Source organism: Schistocerca gregaria, chromosome 10 (genome assembly GCF_023897955.1).
Source record: "Schistocerca gregaria isolate iqSchGreg1 chromosome 10, iqSchGreg1.2, whole genome shotgun sequence".
Classification (NCBI taxonomy): Eukaryota; Metazoa; Arthropoda; class Insecta; order Orthoptera; family Acrididae; genus Schistocerca; species Schistocerca gregaria.
Window position 1 is genome coordinate 216480641 of NC_064929.1, and position 21430 is coordinate 216502070.

At 47.6% G+C, this 21430-nt stretch overlaps 1 protein-coding gene across 3 annotated transcripts in view; it reads right to left on the reverse strand.

Moving 5' to 3' along the window:
* LOC126293339 (centaurin-gamma-1A) overlaps positions 1-21430 on the reverse strand; it is a 304641-nt gene that overhangs the window by 191570 nt on the left and 91641 nt on the right. For all 3 annotated transcript variants that reach the window (XM_049986531.1, XM_049986532.1, XM_049986530.1), the window contains exon 2: positions 8906-9138. In XM_049986531.1, the coding sequence (XP_049842488.1) occupies positions 8906-9013 (108 nt within the window). In that variant the 5' untranslated portion in view covers positions 9014-9138. The remainder of the gene's footprint in view (positions 1-8905; positions 9139-21430) is intronic.

Below are 21430 nucleotides of genomic sequence, written 5' to 3' on the forward strand. Positions count from 1 at the left end.
GCGTCGCGACCACAGCAAGAGGTTCACCGTCAAGGTAAAGGCGCGGCTCAGGGTGAACCGTGCGACGCCGGCAGAAATGCATAACGCAGGTCTTCGCGGCCGAAAACTGGAAGCCGTGCGCTACAGCCCATGACTGCGCCTTGCGGATAGCGCCCTGCAGCTGGCGCTCAGCAGCGGCGATGCCACTGGAGCTGTAATATAGGCAGAAGTCGTCCGCATATAAAGAAGCCGCGACGGGCGACCCCACCGCCTCAACGAGCCCATTGATGGCAATTAAAAACAGGGACACACTGAGGACAGACCCCTGTGGGACCCCGTTCTCCTGGACCCGGGAGGAACTATGCGACGCAGCTACTTGCACGCGGAAGGAACGATACGAAAGAAAATTCTGAATAAAAATCGGGAGCGGGCCCCTAAGGCCCCACCCATGAAGTGTGGCCAGGATGTGATGGCGCCAAGTCGTATCGTATGCCTTCCGCATGTCGAAGAAGACGGCAACCAGATGTTGGCGGCGCGCAAAGGCTGTACGGATGGCAGACTCCAGGGAGACCAGATTATCGACGGCAGAGCGGCCTTTACGGAACCCACCCTGAGAGGAGCCAACTCAACCTCTGGCTCACCATACGTTCCAGCAACTTGCAAGGAACGTTGGTGAGGCTTATGGGGCGATAGCTGTCCACCTCCAGCGGGTTCTTGCCAGGTTTCAATACGGGGAGGACTATGCTTTCCCGCCATTGAGACGGGAAAACACCCTCGACCCAGACGCGATTGAAAAGATCTAGGAGGCGTCGCTGGCAAGGCACTGAGAGGTGTTTCAGCATCTGGCTGTGAATGCGGTCTGGTCCAGGAGCCGTATCAGGGCAAGCAGAAAGTGCGCTCCGGAATTCCCATTCGCTGAAAGGAGCATTGTACGACTCCGCGTGGCGCGTGTGAAAGGAAAGCCTCCGACTTTCCAACCGCTCTTTCCGGGAGCGGAAGGCCAACGGGTAGTTCGTTGACGCGGAACACTGAGCAAAATGCTCTGCTAACCGGTCCGCAATCGTGTCGGAGTCGGTGCACACTGCTCCATTCAGCGAAAGCCCAGGGACAGAGACAGGTGGCCGATAGCCTTGGAGTCGCCGAATCTTGGCCCAAACCTGCGATGCAGAGGTACGGATGCCAATGGTGGAAACATAACGTTCCCAGCACTCCTGCTTCCGTTGGCGAATAAGGCGTCGGGCTCGGGCGCGGAACTGTTTAAAAGCAATGAGGGTCTCCAACGACGGGTGCCGCTTATGGCGCTGAAGAGCCCGCCGGCGATCTCTAATCGCCTCTGCGATCTCGGGCGACCACCACGGCACAGTCCTCCGCCGAGGTGACCCGGATGTACAGGGAATCGCAGATGCCGCCGCAGAAACGATGCTGGTGGTGACCGACTGAACCACCGCATCAATCGGATCAGTGGAAGGAGGTGCGATCACTGCGACAGATGTAAATAAGTCCCAATCAGCCTTATTCAGAGCCCATCTGGAGGGGCGTTCAGAAGAGTGACGCTGTGGCAGTGACAGAAAGATGGGGAAATGGTCACTACCACATAAGTCGTCATGGACACTCCAGTGGATGGATGGTGAAAGTCCGGGGCTGCAAATAGAAAGGTCAATGGCCGAAAACGAGCCATGGACCGCACTAAAGTGGGTCGCCTCTCCCGTGTTTAAAAGGCAGAGGTCAAGCTGTGACAGAAGAGTCTCGACATCTCTGCCCCGGCCAGTAATCGCGGCGCTACCCCACAAGGGGTTATGGGCGTTAAAGTCGCCCAGCAACACAAAGGGAGGCGGCAGTTGTCCTATCAATGCAGCCAACACATGATGAGAGACATCACCATCCGGCGGAAGGTACAAACTGCAGACAGTAATAGGCTGAGGCGTCCACATCCTTACAGCGACAGCCTCTAAGGGTGTATGAAGAGGCACACACTCGCTGTAGACAGAGTTAAGGATGTAGACGCAGACTCCACCAGACACCCTCTCATAAGCTGCCCGGTTCTTGTAATAACCCCGATACCCTCGTAGGGCAGGGGTCCGCATTGCCGGAAACCACGTTTCCTGGAGGGCAATGCAGAAGAAAGGGTGACTGCTGACGAGTTGGCGGAGCTCAGAAAGGTGGTGGAAAAAACCGCTGCAGTTCCACTGGAGAATCTCTTTGTCCATGGGCGAAATAGGCGTGAAGGGACCGAGGAGGCAGATCACGTCACTGGGTCACCTGCTGTCACCGATCGAGGACCAGTACAATCGGCGTCCTCGGCGTCTGAGGGCATGGCGAGATCCAGGTCCTCAGCGGACGCCAGGATCTCCACCTCATCCCCAGACGCAGAGCCTGTATGGAGCGGTGGGGTGGATGCCACCGCGCGTTCCTTGGCCTTAGAGGCCTTCTTCTTCTTCGTCTTCTCTCTCTGCTCCTTGGGCTTTACTGGCTGGGAGGGCTCCACCGAGTCAGTCTCCGGGACGGAGGAGGAGCGGGAAGCCCTGCGACCAGCCGCTGGCCTGCTTTTCAGCCATTGGCTGACGTCACCCTTCCCAGAGGTGGAAACCTGGGAAGGGAGGGACCCGAGGGATCCCTTGCGAGAGAGAGTCGCCGAAGAAGTCGGACGCTTCTCCGGCTTAGAGTTGGGGACTTGTGTCCCCGATGGTTGGGGGGTCGTTGCTCCTGAGGTAGGTGGTGCAGGAGCAACAGATGGGGAAGTGCCCCCCACCATCAAGGGGGCAGGTGTAGTATTCCGGCTCAGAGTGTTCAGTGGAATCGGTGCAGCAGATGACAAAACTACTGTTTTGGCAGCGGTGGCATAGGAGCTGGTCAGAGCCACAGGATGTAGCCTCTCGTATTTCCGCTTAGCCTCAGTATAGGTCATGCGGTCCAGGGCCTTATATTCCATGATCCTTCGTTCTTTCAGTAGAACCTTGCAGTCTGGCGAGCAAGGGGAATGGTGTTCGCCGCAGTTCACACAGATGGGAGGCGGCGCACATGCAGTATTAGGATGTGAAGGGCGTCCACAGTCTCTGCATGTCATGCTGGAAGTACACCGAGATGACATGTGGCCGAACTTCCAGCATTTGAAACACCTCATCGGGGGAGGGATATAGGGCTTCACATCACACCGGTAGACCATCACCTTGACCTTTTCGGGTAGGACGTCACCCTCGAAGGCCAAGATGAAGGCACCGGTGGCTACCTGATTATCCCTCGGACCCCGATGGACGCGCCGGACGAAGTGAACACCCCGCCGTTCTAAACTGGCGCGTAGCTCGTCGTCTGACTGCAAGAGTAGGTCCCTATGGAATATAATGCCCTGGACCATGTTGAGACTCTTATGGGGTGTGATCGTGACAGAAACATCCCCCAACTTGTCACAAGCGAGTAGCCGCCGTGACTGTGCAGAGGATGCCGTTTTGATCAATACTGCCCCAGAGCGCATTTTGGACAAGCCCTCCACCTCCCCAAACTTGTCCTCCAAGTGCTCGACAAAAAACTGAGGCTTGGTCGCCATAAACGATTCCCCATCGACTCGTGTACAGACTAAATAGCGAGGTGAATAAGGTTCGCTGCCAACCGTAGCCTTTCGTTCCTCCCATGGTGTGGCCAGGGAGGGGAACGATTGTGGATCATATGCCTGAGCGTTGTATTGAGGCCGAGAACGCTTAGAGACTGCTGGCGGCTGGCCGCCAGCAAGAGATGATGTACCACGCTTCATCGCGGGTCATCCGCCCTGATGCCACCTACTCCGACCAAGGGCCCTCCCCACGGGCGCCACCCAGCCTCAGCAACGACCACCTGGCGGGATGGCCATTGCCGGGAGTCCCGATGCCCCAAGGAGACAGGCATCTACTCCTTGGCATACGCGGGGAGTTAACGGCGCAGGCATCAGTAGAGCGATCCCTGTGTTGTCAGGGGGCTACAACCGACAGGGTACATGGCGGCCCCACCACAACGGACTGGCTACCGTGCTGGATTTCAGGTGAAATGTAGTCCATGATCGTCATTGGCGCATAAAGCGACACAGCAGAGCAGACTGCAAAAACCGCACCCAAGAACAAAGCCACGCCCTAGAGATGGTGAGTGGGCGGGACAGCTATGCGACGACGACCAACCAAGCTAGAGATGGTAATGAGCGATGGACACATTGCACCTTGTAAGGCGCCCTTCCCCAATCAGCTCGCTCTTCGGAAGAATTTAGAAGATGGAGGTCAAACCCGGTAGGGGACCATCACATGAGGCCGAAACGTTTGAGACTCCTTTTAGTCGCCTCTTACGACAGGCAGGAATACCGTGGGCCTATTCTTACCCCCGAACCCACAGGGGGGGTGTGCCGGGGGGGGGGGGGGAGGGCGAACAGAACCAAGCACGTGAAGTAGCTACAAGTTTTACGTGCACATTGTGCAACAAACTGAATAATTTTTTAACATTGTTTACATTCACCGGTGTGATAACGGGTGTTTCATTGCCCACTTCACCCTCTTAGGAGCAATTTTTTACTTTTTTGTTACTTTAAGTTTCTAATTATTTTCAGTTTCTAAAATAGCATATGTTCTTTCTCAGGGTTCAGATAAACAGCATAACAAATTTGATCGAAATGGATTCAGTCATTTAGTCGTGAAAACGTAACAGGCAAAGTTACTTTCGCATTTATAATAATGATATGGATTAGTAGTAGCAACGGTGAAAACTGTGGACGCAAATCGAAATACATCAGAAAACCAAAACCTTGTTGTAATGTGTAGAGTGGTCTAATTACAACTATAGTAGTAGTAAAAGGCACTCTGTGTGTCTGTACCATGGTCCAGTCACAATAATGTGGCCACCGCCCACGTTCAACGTGAACGTGCAGTAACCACACACAGACGGCACGCAGTTTCTTTTTCTCCGCTACAAAAGGTGGATTACAGGCTTTTGACAGGTGGTTACGTTAATGTAGATGGGCAATCTGGAATTATGACAGTGTATCTGATTTATGTGACTGTGTGTGGTCACTTGTTTGCGAGACAAGTATTAGACATTCGGTGGCGTGGGAATACGCTGCCAGGCAATCCACTGAATGTTTCCACGTTTCTACCAATGCTCAACTGCACTCACTCGCATTTTGAAACCAGTCACGACAGGAAGCTTCCTGGTCGTTGCGTGACTGCGTATCGGCTCGAAACAGCGAGCAATGCAGAGCAATTGCTAGGAGAGTTATTTAGAGCTCGCTGTGCATGAAAAGTGTTCTTGTAACCTGGAGTGTTGAAATGAAATGAAATGAAATAATGGTATAGAATTCGTGGCCGGGAGTCCCGGCCAAATCGGGCGACTTGCACGTCGATGATGATGGAATGATGATGAGGACAACACAACATCCCGTCCCTGAGCGAAGAAAATCTTCTACTCGGCCAGGAATCGAACATGGACCCGCTGCATGTCAGCTAAACGGATGGGCATCTTGAGTGTTGATTATATATCGCTGATCGTTGCTAGCAAACGATTTTTATTATTTCATACAACGATAATGTCGCGAATGCAGTAACTGCCATCGACTATGTCACTTAATAGTTTGCGTTAGCCTGAAAGTCCGAGTTGCGTATGGTAGCAGTCCATTTCAGACGACAGAACTCTATCCAGAACCGACGCCTCACCTGTCTACACGATGGGAGGTGGGCCCACGACATCAGAAGACATGGAGGAGCGAGAGAGATGCGTCGACTCTAGGTGTGGAGGAAGACTCTATCGAGCAGCGGATGTCAAACGGCAGCCGATGGCACAATGAATACGTACAGTACGTTGATCAAAAATAAATTATCTAGTTTTACGACTGAAGTTTAAAAGAACCTTTTGGATTTAGAAATCATATTAATCTTTGATCACTAGCATTTCTTGTAGATGACTCATTACGATGATTTGTCATCATTTTCACATCGATATCTGTGAATAAAATGGCTCAATAAACACAAAAATTTTAATGGAACAAGGCGCCATAAAAAATGCAACATGTTGTTGTTATTGTTCGCGGTGTTGCAGCTTTTATTCCGAACACTGGTTCGATGCTGCACCTTTCAATGTTACTCTACCCGACGCAAGGCTTTCTATCTGAATCGGCTCAGTGTATTGGTACCTGTCTGCCCGTCTAATAGTTACAGCTCTAACCTCTAGTACTTGCACCATATTGAGGACATTGCAAAGGTGCCATTGTTGATGAAATAGAACAGCACAGTACGCAAGCTTGGCTAGCATCTGCATTTACACTCAAGCATGCATTCCTCGCCCGCCTGGATAGCCGCGCGGTCTAACGCACTGCATCCCGAGCGGATTAGTGCCGAGGTCCGGTGCGCCGGCTACCGTGTGGGTGGTTTTTAAGGCGGTTTTCCATCTACCTTGGCGGATGCGGGCTGGTTCCTATTATTCCTCCCCAGTTACAATGGGTCGGCGATGACTGCGCAAACTTCGTTTTCACGTACGCGTACACCATAATTACTCTACCACGCAAACATCTGGGGTTACACTCGTCTCGTATGAGACGTTCCCGGGCGGGCGGTTCTCCACTGGGGGCCGAACCGCACAATAACCCTGGGTTCGGTGTGGGGCGGCGGTGGGGTGGGTGGACTGCTGTGGCCTCTTCTGGGGTTGTGAACCACTGAGGGCTACGGCGGGGACGAAGCCTCTCCGTCGTTTCTAGGTCCCCAGTCCAATACATACATACATTTCTCGGTGTTTCTCCTTGTTCTGGTCGAGTCCCTGAACTTACAGAAGACAGATATTTATTTATTTATTTGATGCCACTTACAAATGACCAGCCACCTCATTAATTACAGGTAGTACTTTCACAAAACGAAATTGTACATGTACATTTGTTATCTCTTATAATAATTAGACCTTTAAATACTTATAAAGTTGAAAGTAATTAGGAAACGAAAATCTTAAAATTACCGATTTACGAATGGAAGATGGAAATTTAAGAAGACAGAGTAGAAGTTATGACATATTATAACTTTAAGACATATTTCAAATTCGGAAAATTTTTTCGAAAATAAACAAGATTCTTACATTTAAGATGGATAGATAAAAGATAATAAACATTTATGAAATTAACAACATTTTTGGAAATTGGATTATAAACACTAACCACCTACAGAAGACAAGCAGGTAGGTAGGCTTAAAGGCGGGAGAAGGGACCGTTTATCTGGTCTACCGTATCATTCTCATTCCCTCTCCGAGGGCTATTTTCCTTTCTAACGCCCACTCCGTCCGGGCTTTCTGGAAGTCTTTTAATACAAATGAAATGACAATCTCAGACTCATTACTAGTCTCATACAGATCTAATTTTATGTATACAGACTGAAGCAACGAGTGAAAATTTGTATCAAGGGCGGGAATCGAACCCGGGTCTACCGTTTATTAGGCAGGTGCGTTAGGCACTATGCCACCTTGGCACAGCGATTCACACAACTGCACCCTCCTCGATTCAAATCCTCAATGCTGCTCCAATCTACTTTGAATTCCTCTTTTTAATTCATTGGATCAATCGTATATTTTCTAATTTTTCTATGTTTGTCATCATCTTGTGTGTAACAATCATTACTACGAGTCTGTTAAAACTTCAATAAAATGTTAACCTTCGTCGTCTAATGATTGCTGTGAAGTTAACTTCTCTGTTGCAGCATGGGATTTCAGACCATACACCATGTATAAGCGGTACATGTTGTGAAATCTCTTACTGCAGCAGAGAAATTGTCAAAGTGCAAAGCAAACATTTTCATTTTCATTATTATTATTATTATTACAATTTTCTTTTGAAATATTGGGTGGAGACGAGCTGTAATCCGTAAATTGATTGTAGTTAACGAACTGCTGCATTTGTTTTGCAAGAAAGACATACAGGGAAACGGTAATCTACTAACATGGAAACAGCTCGGAAGCATGTACCAGAAGCCACTTTAGGAAGTAACAATGAAAATTTATCTGTTTTTATCAAATCAAACTATATGGTTCCAGAGACCTTTCCAGGTCCCAAACATCTATGATGTACATACGCAGACTCAAAATTTGTACCGACGCCAGGATTCGAACCTCGGTCCCCTGCTAGCTAGGCAGATGCGCTGACGACTGCGCCACCCAGCACAGCTGTTCGAGTTTAGGAGGAACAGCGAGAGGGCTGAGGCGTGAATGGGAATTCGGACTGAGGGGGGCGGCGTGCTGCGACGGTTCATGCAAAGCCACTGCGCCCGGGCGGTGTACTGGTTAGCGCGTCGCTCTAGCTAGCTAGCAGGCCCATATTCGAAAACTCGTCTTTGTACAAGTTTTCATTTCTCGCTTCAGCATGCATATATACATTATCTGTTTTTGTACAACTTTCTATAAAAATGCAAAGTGTATCTATTTATTAACTGGATGGTTGACATCAATAAAGACAAAGGTATTAAAGAAAACAAAAAGAGAACGTATCTGGCCAATGACGATGGCCATGCAACGAGAGTCACAGGAATCTTTTCTTCTGAAAAGCGCGGAAAAATAACCTTCGGTAAGTGAAGGCGATAATAGTTTTCGACAGCGTTATGAAATTCGAAGATGCAACTCCTGAGCGAGAACTCAGCAAAAGTTCCTGAACATCTGTTTCGGAGACGCAAGTTGGACATACCGCGCCTGTACACTGGTATTTATTCCGTGATTTTTCGGGAGTGGTTCCAGAATATTATTACCTCTTACACTGTGATGTTATCGTTACCAAAAGTAAAGGCATGTGTGTTTACTCCATAGAGCAAAGTCCTTTAAAAATCTTTCAGGCGAATCATCTTGAGAATGGCTGAAAGGTTGCCAGAGAGGAATACCGGTACAAGAATTGATAATATTCCGGATGATGGAATACGTTCGATCCGCGGGTAAGACTTGAGGAAACTTGACTGCCTACCTGCATCTCTGGCGGGCCGCCCTCGTCGCGGATGAGCAGCAGGTAGGAGCCGCCGTCGCACAGCACCTCCTTCTTGAAGCGGCCGCCCTCGGGCGACTCCTCCTGCATGTAGGAGCCGGTCAGGTAGCGGTGCACCAGCGCCGACTTGCCCGACGCCAGGCTGCCCACGATGCCCAGCCGCAGGTCGGGCACCGCGCGGCTCAGCGTCCACTCCTGGCTGTTCACGAACGAGTCTGCAACACGAGAAGGGCAGGTGTCGCGGTCACAGAGGGCCCAGAAGTCACTTGAAAGTAGGCACGGAGGGCGGAGGGAAGGTAGTAGGAGAAGTAGTAGGGAGGAGGAGAAAGTAAAATGAGCGAGTAGGATGGTGAAGTAAAAGTAAAAAGGGAGAAGAGAGTAGGAGGAGAAAAAACAGGTAAGAAATGGAAGAGAAAGCAGGAAGAGGAACGGGAGTGCAGGAAGAAAGATGGTTAGTTAGAAAAGTACGCAAAAAGACGAGAAAGTAAGATGGGGTAAAATAAAGTAGGAAGAGGTAAGACACAGTAGACATGGAAAAGACAAAATACTATGGCGAAGGAGAAGAGGTAGAGAGAAAGAGAAATTAGTAATAAGAAGGAGAGAGAAGGAAAGCTGAAGTGAAACTATGAAGACGAAAGAGAAAGTGGAAAGATGAAACAGAAATTAGGAAAGGAGTTCAGTAAGGAACAGAAAGAGAAAGCAGGAAGAGAAACGAGAACAAAAGATCAGAAGTTAGGAAGAAAGTGGAGAAAGTAGGAAGAGGTAAGAGAAATCAGGAAGAGCAAAGAGAAAGTGGGAGGATACCGTAGCGAGGGGAAAGAATATCCAAGAAGCGGGAGAGAAAGTATATACTGCCCAGAAAAGAATGTCCCCGTTTCACTGGTATACAATAACAGTTTAAATTAGGTTATTTACAACAAGTCATAGTGCCCCGTATCGAGAGAAATGATTACTAACTGGCAGCGTCTAGTGCACTTAAGTGAAGCAATATTTAATTTCACTGATTGAAACCTATGAAATACAGGGATTCACGAATCTAGAAACTAGTGCTCAGATAAAATTAAACAGAGATAACTCTGTTAGAATATTACAACAGATCATGTAGGAGTGTTAAAATCTCTCTGGTTCTTCAGCTCACGCTTGCGCTCTTATTCTCTTACAATTGGATCTTCTTGGGAATTAGGTATTTCTTTATAACTGTCGCGGAGTCATGTTACTAAATGTGAACACGTAATGTTCATTAAAACATAAAAAATAAACTGCGTATTACGTTTACGCTATTTGAAGATCCTCTTTAATTTGGATAAACATAAGAAAAGAAATTTCATTTACAGCACATGAGGAAATTAAATAAGGAGGCTTTTCGTTTGGTCCGCGAATATTTCAAAGGCTATTTTGTGTGCAATTATTATTTACATATTACATTTATTAGAACCAGCAGTTATTTATTTTGCTCGAACTACCATAATTTTTCTTAGTGCAATTGTTACAAAAGTAAACCTCATTTCTTTTCAAGGTCTATAAAATACCAAACGAACTGTTTCCAAGCTAACTGTGGGACGAAGCTATTTTGCTATTTTAAAGTAAATGAAAATTAACAGTATTGATATCATTCTTGATTTATACGAAAATAAGTACATTATACCTTTAAAAAAATAGGACCCACTTTTCTTATAACGTTACCGCCAAAGACAGAGTTATAATAAATAATTTCACGAAACATTTAATGCTGTTGATTATTAAGTAGAGAGTATAAAGTCAATTTCACGTAATTACAGGCGGTAATGATATAATACACGAAACTGAAGATAAATTGACACAGATTTTCTTAAAAATATTCCAAATGTGCACCTTTAATTATACGGTGCATATTCAACCTTAAGTCGAATTCTTCCCACATTGTGGTTAACTAGTCCGGAGTAAAGCATACACTAGCCTAGCCTCTTCAGTTCTGTGTCTCCTCAGCTCTGGCAAATCATAATGAAGTGGCGGAGCGTGTTCACAATCTTTTATGAAGGCCCAAAGAAGGAAATCTCGAGGTGTGAGTCCAGGTGAACGTGGAGGCCGGCTGAGAAGAGCTCTGTAGTGCTGTTCATTGCGACCAACCCCAACGGTCAGAGACCTGGACGTCGAACTACTCTCATACAGAGAGATGCCGATGGGGTGGACCTCCATCTTGTTGCTAAATAAAGTTTCTGGGTTCATCTTCCACCTGGAGAACGAACAGCTCTCACGGCATATCGAGGAAAGCCGAAAAGAAAATGGTCCGTACAGTTGAAGTTGGAGCACAGTGTGGAAAACGCTTAATTTTGGGGGATCTCTCTCATGTTTTACAAGTTCATGATGATGTCCTTACCCCCAAATGCTAACATTATGGATATGTGCATTCCCACTTAGATGAAAACGTTGGCTCATCACTGAACAGGACACGGTCAAGAAACTCCTCTTCCGGCTGCAACATTTCACTAGCAAAAGTTATAACGTACACCACAGTGATCCGGTTTTATACCGGTATGGATGCACGTGTAAACGATCTCTTAAAACTGTCCACAATAACGTCTTTCACAACCGAAGTCCAACAGTTGGTTTCCGAACAGACTTCTTAGGACTACGAAGGTAAGATGCTCCGAAACGGTCAACGTGTTCTTCAGATAACTTTTGTCGTCCCGTGCTTTCCACTTTACGGACAAATTCGATCGTTTCGAGCTGACTACATCGTCGCTGGATGTTTTTGCCACATGGGGGATCAGAGTTAAACTTCAAACAAAACCCAAGTTGACTTGAAATAACAGATTCACTGCTACTAAACTGCAGAACGCGCTTTACGCCGAGGAGTCCACATTTTGCATATGTTACAGCGCAAGCGGGAAAGCAACAAAGCGTCTACATATACGTCGAAACTCCAAAAGCCAACGTACGATGAGTCGTGGAGGGAACTATGCACAACTACTACTCATTTCCTTTTCTGTTCAACTCGCATATGGAGCGAGGGAGAAACGAGAGTCGATTTGCGTCCGTACGAGCCATAATTTCTCGTATCTTATTTTTCTGGTCCTTACGTGAAATGCGTGTTGGCGGCAGTAGAATCGCTCTGAAGTCAGCCTCAGATGACGGTTCTTTAAATTTTCTCATAACGAAATGAATCCCTCGAGGAATTCCCATTGGAGTCCCCGAAGCATCTCCGTAAAATTTCCGTGTTGTTCGAATCTATCGGTAACGTATCTAGCAGAGCGTCTCTGAATTACTTTTCGATGTCTTCCTTCAATCCGAGCTGGTACGTATCCCAAACACTCGAGCAGTACTCAAGAATATGTCGCACCAGCGTCCTAGATGCGATCTCCTTTACAGATGAACCATACTTTCCTATAACCTCCCAGTAAACCCAGTCGATGATTCGCCTTCCCTGCCACAATCCTCACATGCTCGTTCCATTTCATATCTGTTTGCAACGTTACAAACAGATATTCTAACGATGTGTCTGTGTCAGGCAGGACACTGCTGATGCTGTATCCACGTATTACGGGTTCGTTTCTCCTACTCATTCGCACCAACGTACACTTTTTCGCATTTAGAGCTCGCTGTCATTCGTCACACCAACTAGAAATTTTGTGTAAGTTTTCTGGTATCCTCCAGTAGTCGCTCAACTTCGACGCCTTCCCGTACACAACAGCATCACCAGCAAACAACCGCAGACTGCTGCCCACCCTGTCCGCCGTATCATTTATGTACACGGAGAGTAACAGCGCTCCTGTCACACTTCTCTGGGGCACTCCTGACGATATCCTTGTCTCTGATGAACACCAGCAATTGTACATGCGTTTTTCCTCTCTAGTTGTGCCGTGGTAGCAACACTCTGCAACCGTCACAGGTGATACTATTAAAATTTACAACTGGAACATTCTGTTGCGAACACCCTGAATATGGTATTAGGGAAATCTGGAGCTATGGCAGAGAAACAAGGAGAGAAAAAGGAGAGGGGAGAGAGACGAAAGATGAACAGCGAAAGAGTGAAAAACACGAGGCGAGGAAAAAACGAGGAGTAGAAGGGGGGTAGAAATGAGGCAGATACGGAAAATAAGTAAAAGGCTTCAAATGGCTCTAAGTACTATGGGACTTAACATCTGAGGTCATCAGTCCCCTAGACATAGAACTACTTAAACCTAACTAACCGAAGGACGTCACACACGTCCGTGCCCGAGGCAGAATTCGAACCTGCGACCGTAGCAGCCCCGTGGTTCCGGACTGAAGCGCCTTGAACTGCTCGGCCGCAGCGGCCGGCAAAATAATGAAGACTTGTAATAGAAGACGACGGGGAGGGGAGGGGAGGGGGGAGTGTGTGCGCGCGTCGCGGCATGCCTGCCTGGCACCTGCGGTCGGCGCTTTGGCGGCAGCGTGTGCGTTACGCAGGCAGCAACAGAGCAATGCGCGCACTTGGCACCGACACGCGCACGCCGGCTATACTTGGCCTCGCACGAATATTCCGCTCTTTGTTGTCCCGTGTGTGTGTGTCTCACAGCTGCAAGCAGCACCATCAGAATGCTTCCTCACTCACAATGTGGACTTCAGTTAGTCACACCACCACTCGTCTAATGCATTACACAATACCGCTCACATCTATTCCTAGATTACTTGAAGGCGTTTCCTCCTTTGCCACGCTAAATACAGGAAACATACATCCGGCCATACAAATACCGTCTGAGATATGTGGCTGCCTCGATGACGTTTCTACTCAGAGAGCCCAATACGTTGTGCAGGACGGCGAGGGCTCGTCAGAGACGAACCAAACGTCGCGAGTGTTGTATGTCTGGTCCTGTTCTCCCTGTACGTCCACAATCTGAGACTATTTGCTGCTATCACTACTGTGTATGGGAATGTGACTGACGCTACGGTAGAGGTGTAAAATTTCCTTAGGCTATGGTAGACTAACATAAGTGTACGGTGGTTTTCCTAGTAGCTCTGGTCAGTTAATAGCGTATCAACGTTACCTGTACGTTAAGTGTGTTGCATCCCTATCAGGCGCTCATGACGATCGCTTTCCTTAGATATGAGACCGGTGTCTTCCTACACTACTGGCCATTAAAATTGCTACGCCACGAAGCAACGCAGATAATAAACGGGTATTCATTGGACAAATATATTATACTAGAACTTTCACGCAATTTGGGTGCATAGATCCTGGGAAATCAGTACCCAGAACAACCACGTATGGCCGTAATAACGGCCTTGATGCGCCTGGACATTGAGTCAACAGAGCTTAGATGGCGTGTACAGGTATAGCTGCCCATGCAGCTTCAACACGATAGCACAGTTCATTAAGAGTAGTGACTGGCGTATTGCGTCGAGCCAGTTGCTCATCCAGCATCGACCAGACGTTTTCAATTGGTGAGATATCTGGAGAATGTGCTGGCCAGGGCAGCAGTCGAACATTTTCTGTACCCAGAAAGGCCCGTACAGGACGTCCAACATGCGGTCGTGCATTATCCTGCTGAAATGTAGGGTTTCGCAGGGATCGAATGGAGGGTAGAGCCACGGGTCGTAACACGTTCACTGTTCAAAGTGCCGTCAATGCGAACAAGAGGGGACCGAGACGTGTAACTAATGGCACCCCATACCATGACGCCGGCTGATACGCCAGTATGGCGATGACGAATACACGCTTCCAATGTGCGTTCACCGCGATGTCGCCAAACACGGATGCGATCATCATGATGGTGTAAACAGAAGCTGGATTCATCCAAAAATGACATTTTGCCATTCGTGCACCCAGGTTCGTCGTTGAGTACATCAACGCAGGCGCTCCTCTCTGTGATGCAGCGTCAAGGGTAACCGTAGCCGTGGTCTCCGAGCTGATAGTACACGCTCCTGCAAACGTTGTCGAACTATTCGTGCAGATGGTTGTTGTCTTGCAAACGTCCCCATCTGTTGACTCAGAGATCGAGACGTGGCTGCACGATCCACTACAGCCATGCGAATAAGACGCCTGTCATCTCGACTACTAGTGATACGAGGCCGTTGGGATCCAGCACGGCGTTCCGTATTACCCACCTGAACCCACAGATTCCATATTCTGCTAACAGTCATTGGATCTCGACCAACGCGAGCAGCAATGTCGCGATACGATAAACCGCAATCGCGATAGGCTACAATCCGACATTTATGAAAGTCGGAAACGTGATGGTACGCATTTCTCCTCCTTACACGAGACATCACAACAACGCTTCACCAGGTAACGCCGATCAACTGCTGTTTGTGTATCAGAAACCGGTTGGAAACTTTCCTCATGCCAGCACGTTCTAGGTGCCGCCACCGACGCCAACCTTGTGTGAATGCTCTGAAAAGCTAATCATTTGCATATCATAGCATCTTCTGTCTGTCGGTTAAATTTCGCGTCTGTAGCACGTCATCGTGGTGTAGCAATTTTAATGGCCAGTAGTGTAGATTCCCCTAAAAAGGAAATGTTGACCCGTCAAAAAACTGAGTGAGGATATAAAAAGCGCTGTGCAACCTTCGGATCATTTTATACTACGTACGTATTGTCCTGTCGATTACTTAAAGATAAACAGCATTTACAGCAAAACTGGAACTGTCGACGTTTAATTCACGTTTTACTCGAAAATTGTTGATTTGTAATGCCAAACAGTCGGACGTTACAATAAAAATAAAGGAAACGGTACACATTTACCATATAGCCCTAGAAAACGCAATTTCCTCAACAAAAGGTAAAACAAAAGTACATCAAACATTGCTTCCATACTTGGTAGAACTTACATACAACGTTTCTGTTATTCGCAAACAACTTCCGCGCTGTCCCTAATAACAGGAAACTATCGCCTTTTATCATGATGATCTATTGAGTAAAAAATAACAGCAATAATTATATGTGCTTCTTATGTTTGTGCACGTACACTGTACTTGCATCAAAAGTAATTGGTTTCATTACATAAAAGCGCAAGTGTTACAGGATCAGTTAATTTTTACTACTTATAAAATGAAATTTATTTTTTAAGGATGGAAACTGCTCTGTGGACTAACACTCAACGATATGCTATTCTAATTATAAGCAAAACAAACAAACAAAAAAACTATGAGAAGTCGTCGCCTGCCAGTTTTTCTCTTACACATTCATTTAAGTTTCTTTCCCTACCAATACTACCGGTAATTCCGCCATTCACTACGGCCATTTACGTACGCTACCAAAATTACCGAACCGTAGTTTTAGTATAACGGAACTCTACTATAAGGATACTCCGGCTTGGACAGGATTTTATGTTTCCAGCGTGCTTTAAATTATACATCAATATAAGTAAATGCAGAGGAGATGAAGCAAAATTACTGTAATGTCAGAAAACAGTACAACAACAGCTGCTGAGTTGCTGGAACAGTGTGGCAACAATGCACCGTCATAAACGGCTCACACTGTGGTCAGAACAAGGCGGCAGTCCGCCCCTCTGACAAAGCCGGGAATACCATGGCAAGCTGTGGCCTGTAGTGGACTTTCCACGTCTCACTTCGTGATAGATCATTATATTGAGGCAATGTGTACTATTACACGCTCAGGTGACAAGAGTCACGGGATACCTCCTAATATCCTGTCGGACCTCCTTTTGCCCGGTGGAGTGCAGCAACTGGACGTGACATGGGCTCAACAAGTCATTGCAAGTCCCCTACGGAAATACTGCGCCATGTTGTCGCTATAACCGTCCATACTTGCGAAAGTGTTGTCGATGCAGGATGTCGTGCACCAACTTTCCTCTGTCCCATAAATGTTCGATGGGATTCGTGTCGGGCGATCTGGATGGTCAAAATTATTCGTTTAATTGCCCAGAATGTTTTTCAAACCAATTGCGAACAGTTGTGTCCTGGTGACGTGGCCCACTGTCATTCGTAAAAATTGCATCGTTGTTTGTGAACGTTAAGCCTATGAATGGTTGCAAATCGTCTCCAATTAGGCGACAAGAATCATGTCCAGTCAGTGACCCATGTTCTAGATTAGTTGATTTCTGATGTACAGGGGTCTGAAGTTTATGCTAACGAAGCGTCGAAACTGGTTCCTTAAACGATCAATCGACAAATAGGCAACAAAGATTCAGGAAATATCACTTTTGTCAAAACACAACTAGCTCTTTACTCTCACGATATAATTAGTGCTACCGACAGGCGATATCAACTTGATTCCATGTTTTTGGATTTCGAGAAGGCTTTTGACACCGTTCATCACAAGCTACTTCCAATCAAGATGCGTGCCTATGGAGTATCGTCTCAGTTGTGTGACTGAATTCGTGAGTTCCTGTCAGAAACCTGAGAGACAGTAGTAACGGACTTAAAGTCATTGACTAAAACAGAAGTGATTTCTGGCGTTGGCCAAGGAAGTGTTACAATCTGTTTGCTGCTCCTAACCTGCATGAAAGACATAGGACATAATCTGGGCATGTCTCATATTATTTTCAGAATGATGCTGTCATTTACCGTCTTGTAAAATCAACACGATGAAAACCAATCGCAAAATGGTTTAGACGCGATATCTGTATGGCGCGGGAAGCCGCAACTGACTCTAAGTAATGAAAAGTTTGAAGTGATCGACATGAGCAGTAAAAGGAAAGCGCTAAATTTCGGTTACACGATAAATGAGTCAAGTTCGAAGGCTATAAATTCAACTAAATACTTAGGGATTACAATTACGAATAACTTAAAATTGGAACGAGCACATAGATAATGTTCTGGGGTAAGGAAATCAAAGAGTGCGATTTACTGGCAGGACACCTAGAAGGTGCGACACGGCTACTGACGAGACTGCCAATAGTAAGGTTGTGCGTCCTCTACTAGAATACAGTTGAGCGATGTGGTATCTGCATCACGTACAAGGGACGGAGAAAATCGAAAAAGTTCAGAGGAGGGCAGCTCATTTCGTATTTTCGAGAAATAGGGGAGAGAGTGTCACGCATATGAGATGCGAACTGGGGTGGCAGACAATAAAACAAAGTCGTTTTTAGCTGCGGCAGGAACCTCCTCACGAAAATTCGACAGCTATCTTCCTCCTCACAGTATGAAAATATTTTTTGACGCCGATCTACATGTGGAGAAACGACTATCATAATAAAGTAAGAGGAAGCAGAGCTCCCACGGAAAGATTTAAGTGTTTGTTTTTCCCGCGCGCCGTTGGAGATGGGAACAGTAGAAAAGTAAGTAGCTTAAACGTTGTCCGAAGATCCTCTTGCTGGACGCTTGATGGTGAATTGCAGAGTTATCAGTGAACATGTGGATGCACGAGGGCTGTTCGGAAAATAACGACCGAACTTGCGCGAAATGGAAACCACAGCGAAAATGCGATGAAGCTTTTCACAGATGTGGTACATAGTGTGTCTAATATGCCTGGAGACAGCGTCACGTCACTCTCGTCTGTCTGAGCAAACAGTGAGCGCGTAGTAAAGGTGCCGACAGAATGTAGTGTCTCCCGGCAAATGCGAGTGCCTGTGAGGGATTCCGCTGATGTCACGCAGGCCGCCTAACATAACTGGCACGTATTTCCTTCTCCGGGCCGGCCGCAGTGGCCGAGCGGTTCTAGGCGCTACAGTCTGGAACCGCGCTACCGCTACGGTCGCTGCATCGGGCATGGATGTGTGTGATGTCCTTACGTTAGTTTGGTTTAAGTAGTTGTAAGTTCTAGGGGACTGATGACCTCAGAAGTTGAGTCCCTTAGTGCTCAAAGCCATTTGAACCACTTGAACCTTCTCCATCATAATTCTCGGCCGTGCGTGGCAGGGGCAACAAGGACGCTACAGCAGCGTTTTCGAGGGGAAGTGTTTGATCACATATCATACAGCCTGGACTTGGCTCCCTCTAATGTTCATCTCTGGTCAAGTGAATGGTACAGACAACGAGCTGCAGTCCAGAGTGTGGCTGGAAGGTGTAGCTAACTGTGCCAAGTAAGACAGTTCTGATTTTCACTGTCGTTTCAATTTCGCAACCGATCGTTCCTAACTTTCCGGGCAGCTCTCGTGTGCGACAGAGCTGCACTAAAGGGGAGCTGGCAACCGCCTGGTCGCTAGCGCTACAGTAGAGTACAGAGCAGACTGTGTGTGCGCGCGCGAGGTGATCGGCGCTGCAGCTCACGCCCTGCTGCTTCCGGCCCATTGTCAGGGGACGGGCCAGTCGCTCACGTGGCGGAAGCCGTGCCTCGGCTGCTCCACGCATATGGCGGCCGGATAACCCCTGTGCCGGCGCCTCGGCGCCTCTCTAGCTGGCACGGGGGCGGGGCACCCACAACACTGGCCGAGGGCTCGCGTCACGGAGCACCACACAACTGAAGTACTGACAACACTGGCGTTTTTATCAATGCGCGCGTTCCTCAAGGTCCAGTCTTACATTTTAGAACTGGGTCGTTATAAAGCTTTAGTTCGAAGGCCGCACAGTCCGTCTGCCAAACAGGCAAAATCGCCGTCAACATTGAGGCAATCACCCTTCCGACGCACCACCTCGAAGATACCTAACTGGTGAAAAGCCGCGTCCTGCTGCGTGAACAAGTCCGTAACTGGCCGCTGCACGTCTTCGTCCGTCAAGAACCATCGAAGTCTTTTTTAAGGCATCAAAGGTGTAATAGTAGCATGGAGATAAATCAAGACTAACTTCCGAGTTATCAGGAAGAACTGACCCCTCGTGGCGCACCATTCGACAGACATGCTGCACCGTACACGTTCTTCATTCAGCAGTGAGTGTGTGTCGGCGTTTTACCTGCCGGCAGACAAGAAGAGACAAACAGCACGTTGGTCCATGTGGGGCGCATTTGGTAACAGCGCCTCCACACCTCGCGCTTCGGTGCTCACCGCACGCGAGTCACCAAGACGCGAGTGCCGCACTGATCCGTTGATTACAAATGTCGTTTGCTTACATACTCCCATCGAACTCGAGATACATTGCAGGAACGCCCCGAAACGGAAAGGCGACTGGAATCAAAATTAACAGTATTTACTTTTAGGGCGTCACACTCTGGAGATAACGTTGCAACAGAGGCAGGCTCAGATAAAGAACTAAATAAAACGCTCGAGATCTTAAATCGAGAGATAACAAAATTAAAGCTGAAAATAAATAGCTACAAGACGGAAAGTTGCAGTCAGAAGTGGAGGTAAAACTGTCATAAGAACAGACAGTCACCTAATCGAGGAAGGAACCGAATTTTACTGTCTCGGTAGCATTTTGGAGGAAAATGATACACGTCTCACAGAAATCGAGAGAAGGATAGCACTGGCCAACAGTGCCTTTCGAAATAAGAAGAATCTTCTATTCAACAGTAACATCACGTTCGATGCCAAGGAAATATTTTTACTCGAGTGGAGTTTTCCTGGAGGTGAAACCTCGGCGTTAGCAAAGCGGGAGAAATCTCACGTCGAAGCTGCGGAAATGGAGTTCTCCAGGCTAATTACAAGAAGCTAGCTGGACTGACAGAAAAACGAATCAGACAGTTCTAAAAGGAATAGGATAGAAGAAAGAACTACTGAAAGTCATCGGTGAATGGAGAGCGAAACTCACCGCACACAAACCGTTTCGCTGCTCTCTGCATTCCGTGCTGAGGGCGGCTTTAGTTACGGCTGTACGGTGCCTGTACTGAGACACCGCGTTCCGCCCGATGGCACACTGTTATCATACGATTTTTCGAAGACTATCGGTCGAAAAAAATTGACTTTTGCCCATCTTTCTGCGCTGCATCAAATTACGTAGAGCATTGCACGAAATTTTAAAGATTTTGCAGAGGTAAAAACACATTACCTGAACTACGCGTATGGCTGATTTTAGCTCATAGATTACAGCGAACCAAATATAGATAATATACCGACATTTTATTTTTAAAAACGCAGTTGATATCCGTTTGACCTATGGCAGCGCCACCGAGCGAGGTGGCGCAGTGGCTAGCACACTGGACTCGCATTCGGGAGGACGACGGTTCAATCCCGCGTCCGGCCATCCTGATTTAGGTTTTCCGTGATTTCCCTAAATCGCTCCAGGCAAATGCCGGGATGGTTCCTTTGAAAGGGCACGGCCGACTTCCTTCCCCGTCCTTCCCTAATCCGCTGAGACCAATGACCTAGCAGTTTGGTCTCGTCAACCAAACACCCCAACAACCCAACCTGCGGCAGCGCCATCTAGCAGGCCAATCATAGCACCATCTTGCTTCCCCGTTCAAGCTAGACAAGTTTCGTTCTTTGTAGTTTTTTCGTTTGACGCTTATTTCACGAGATATTTGGCCCGGTCACAATCAATGGACCACCACTAAATATCAGTGGGGTGAGATGTTGTTCATGCATGGATATGACGCGAAAGCTGTGGCCCCAGAGACGAGGTTCAGCCTTTGAAAAGAAGACGAATTTCAACAAAACAATGCTTTCGGCGTGTAGCAGGAGCTTGTAGCTAGCGGCCTGCGTGGGTAGCGCGCGGGACCTTAAGGCGAACTGCAGCACTCGCTGGTTGTCTGGGCTCCGAAGCCACCTGGCTCTCTGACGTGGCGGCTGTAATTTA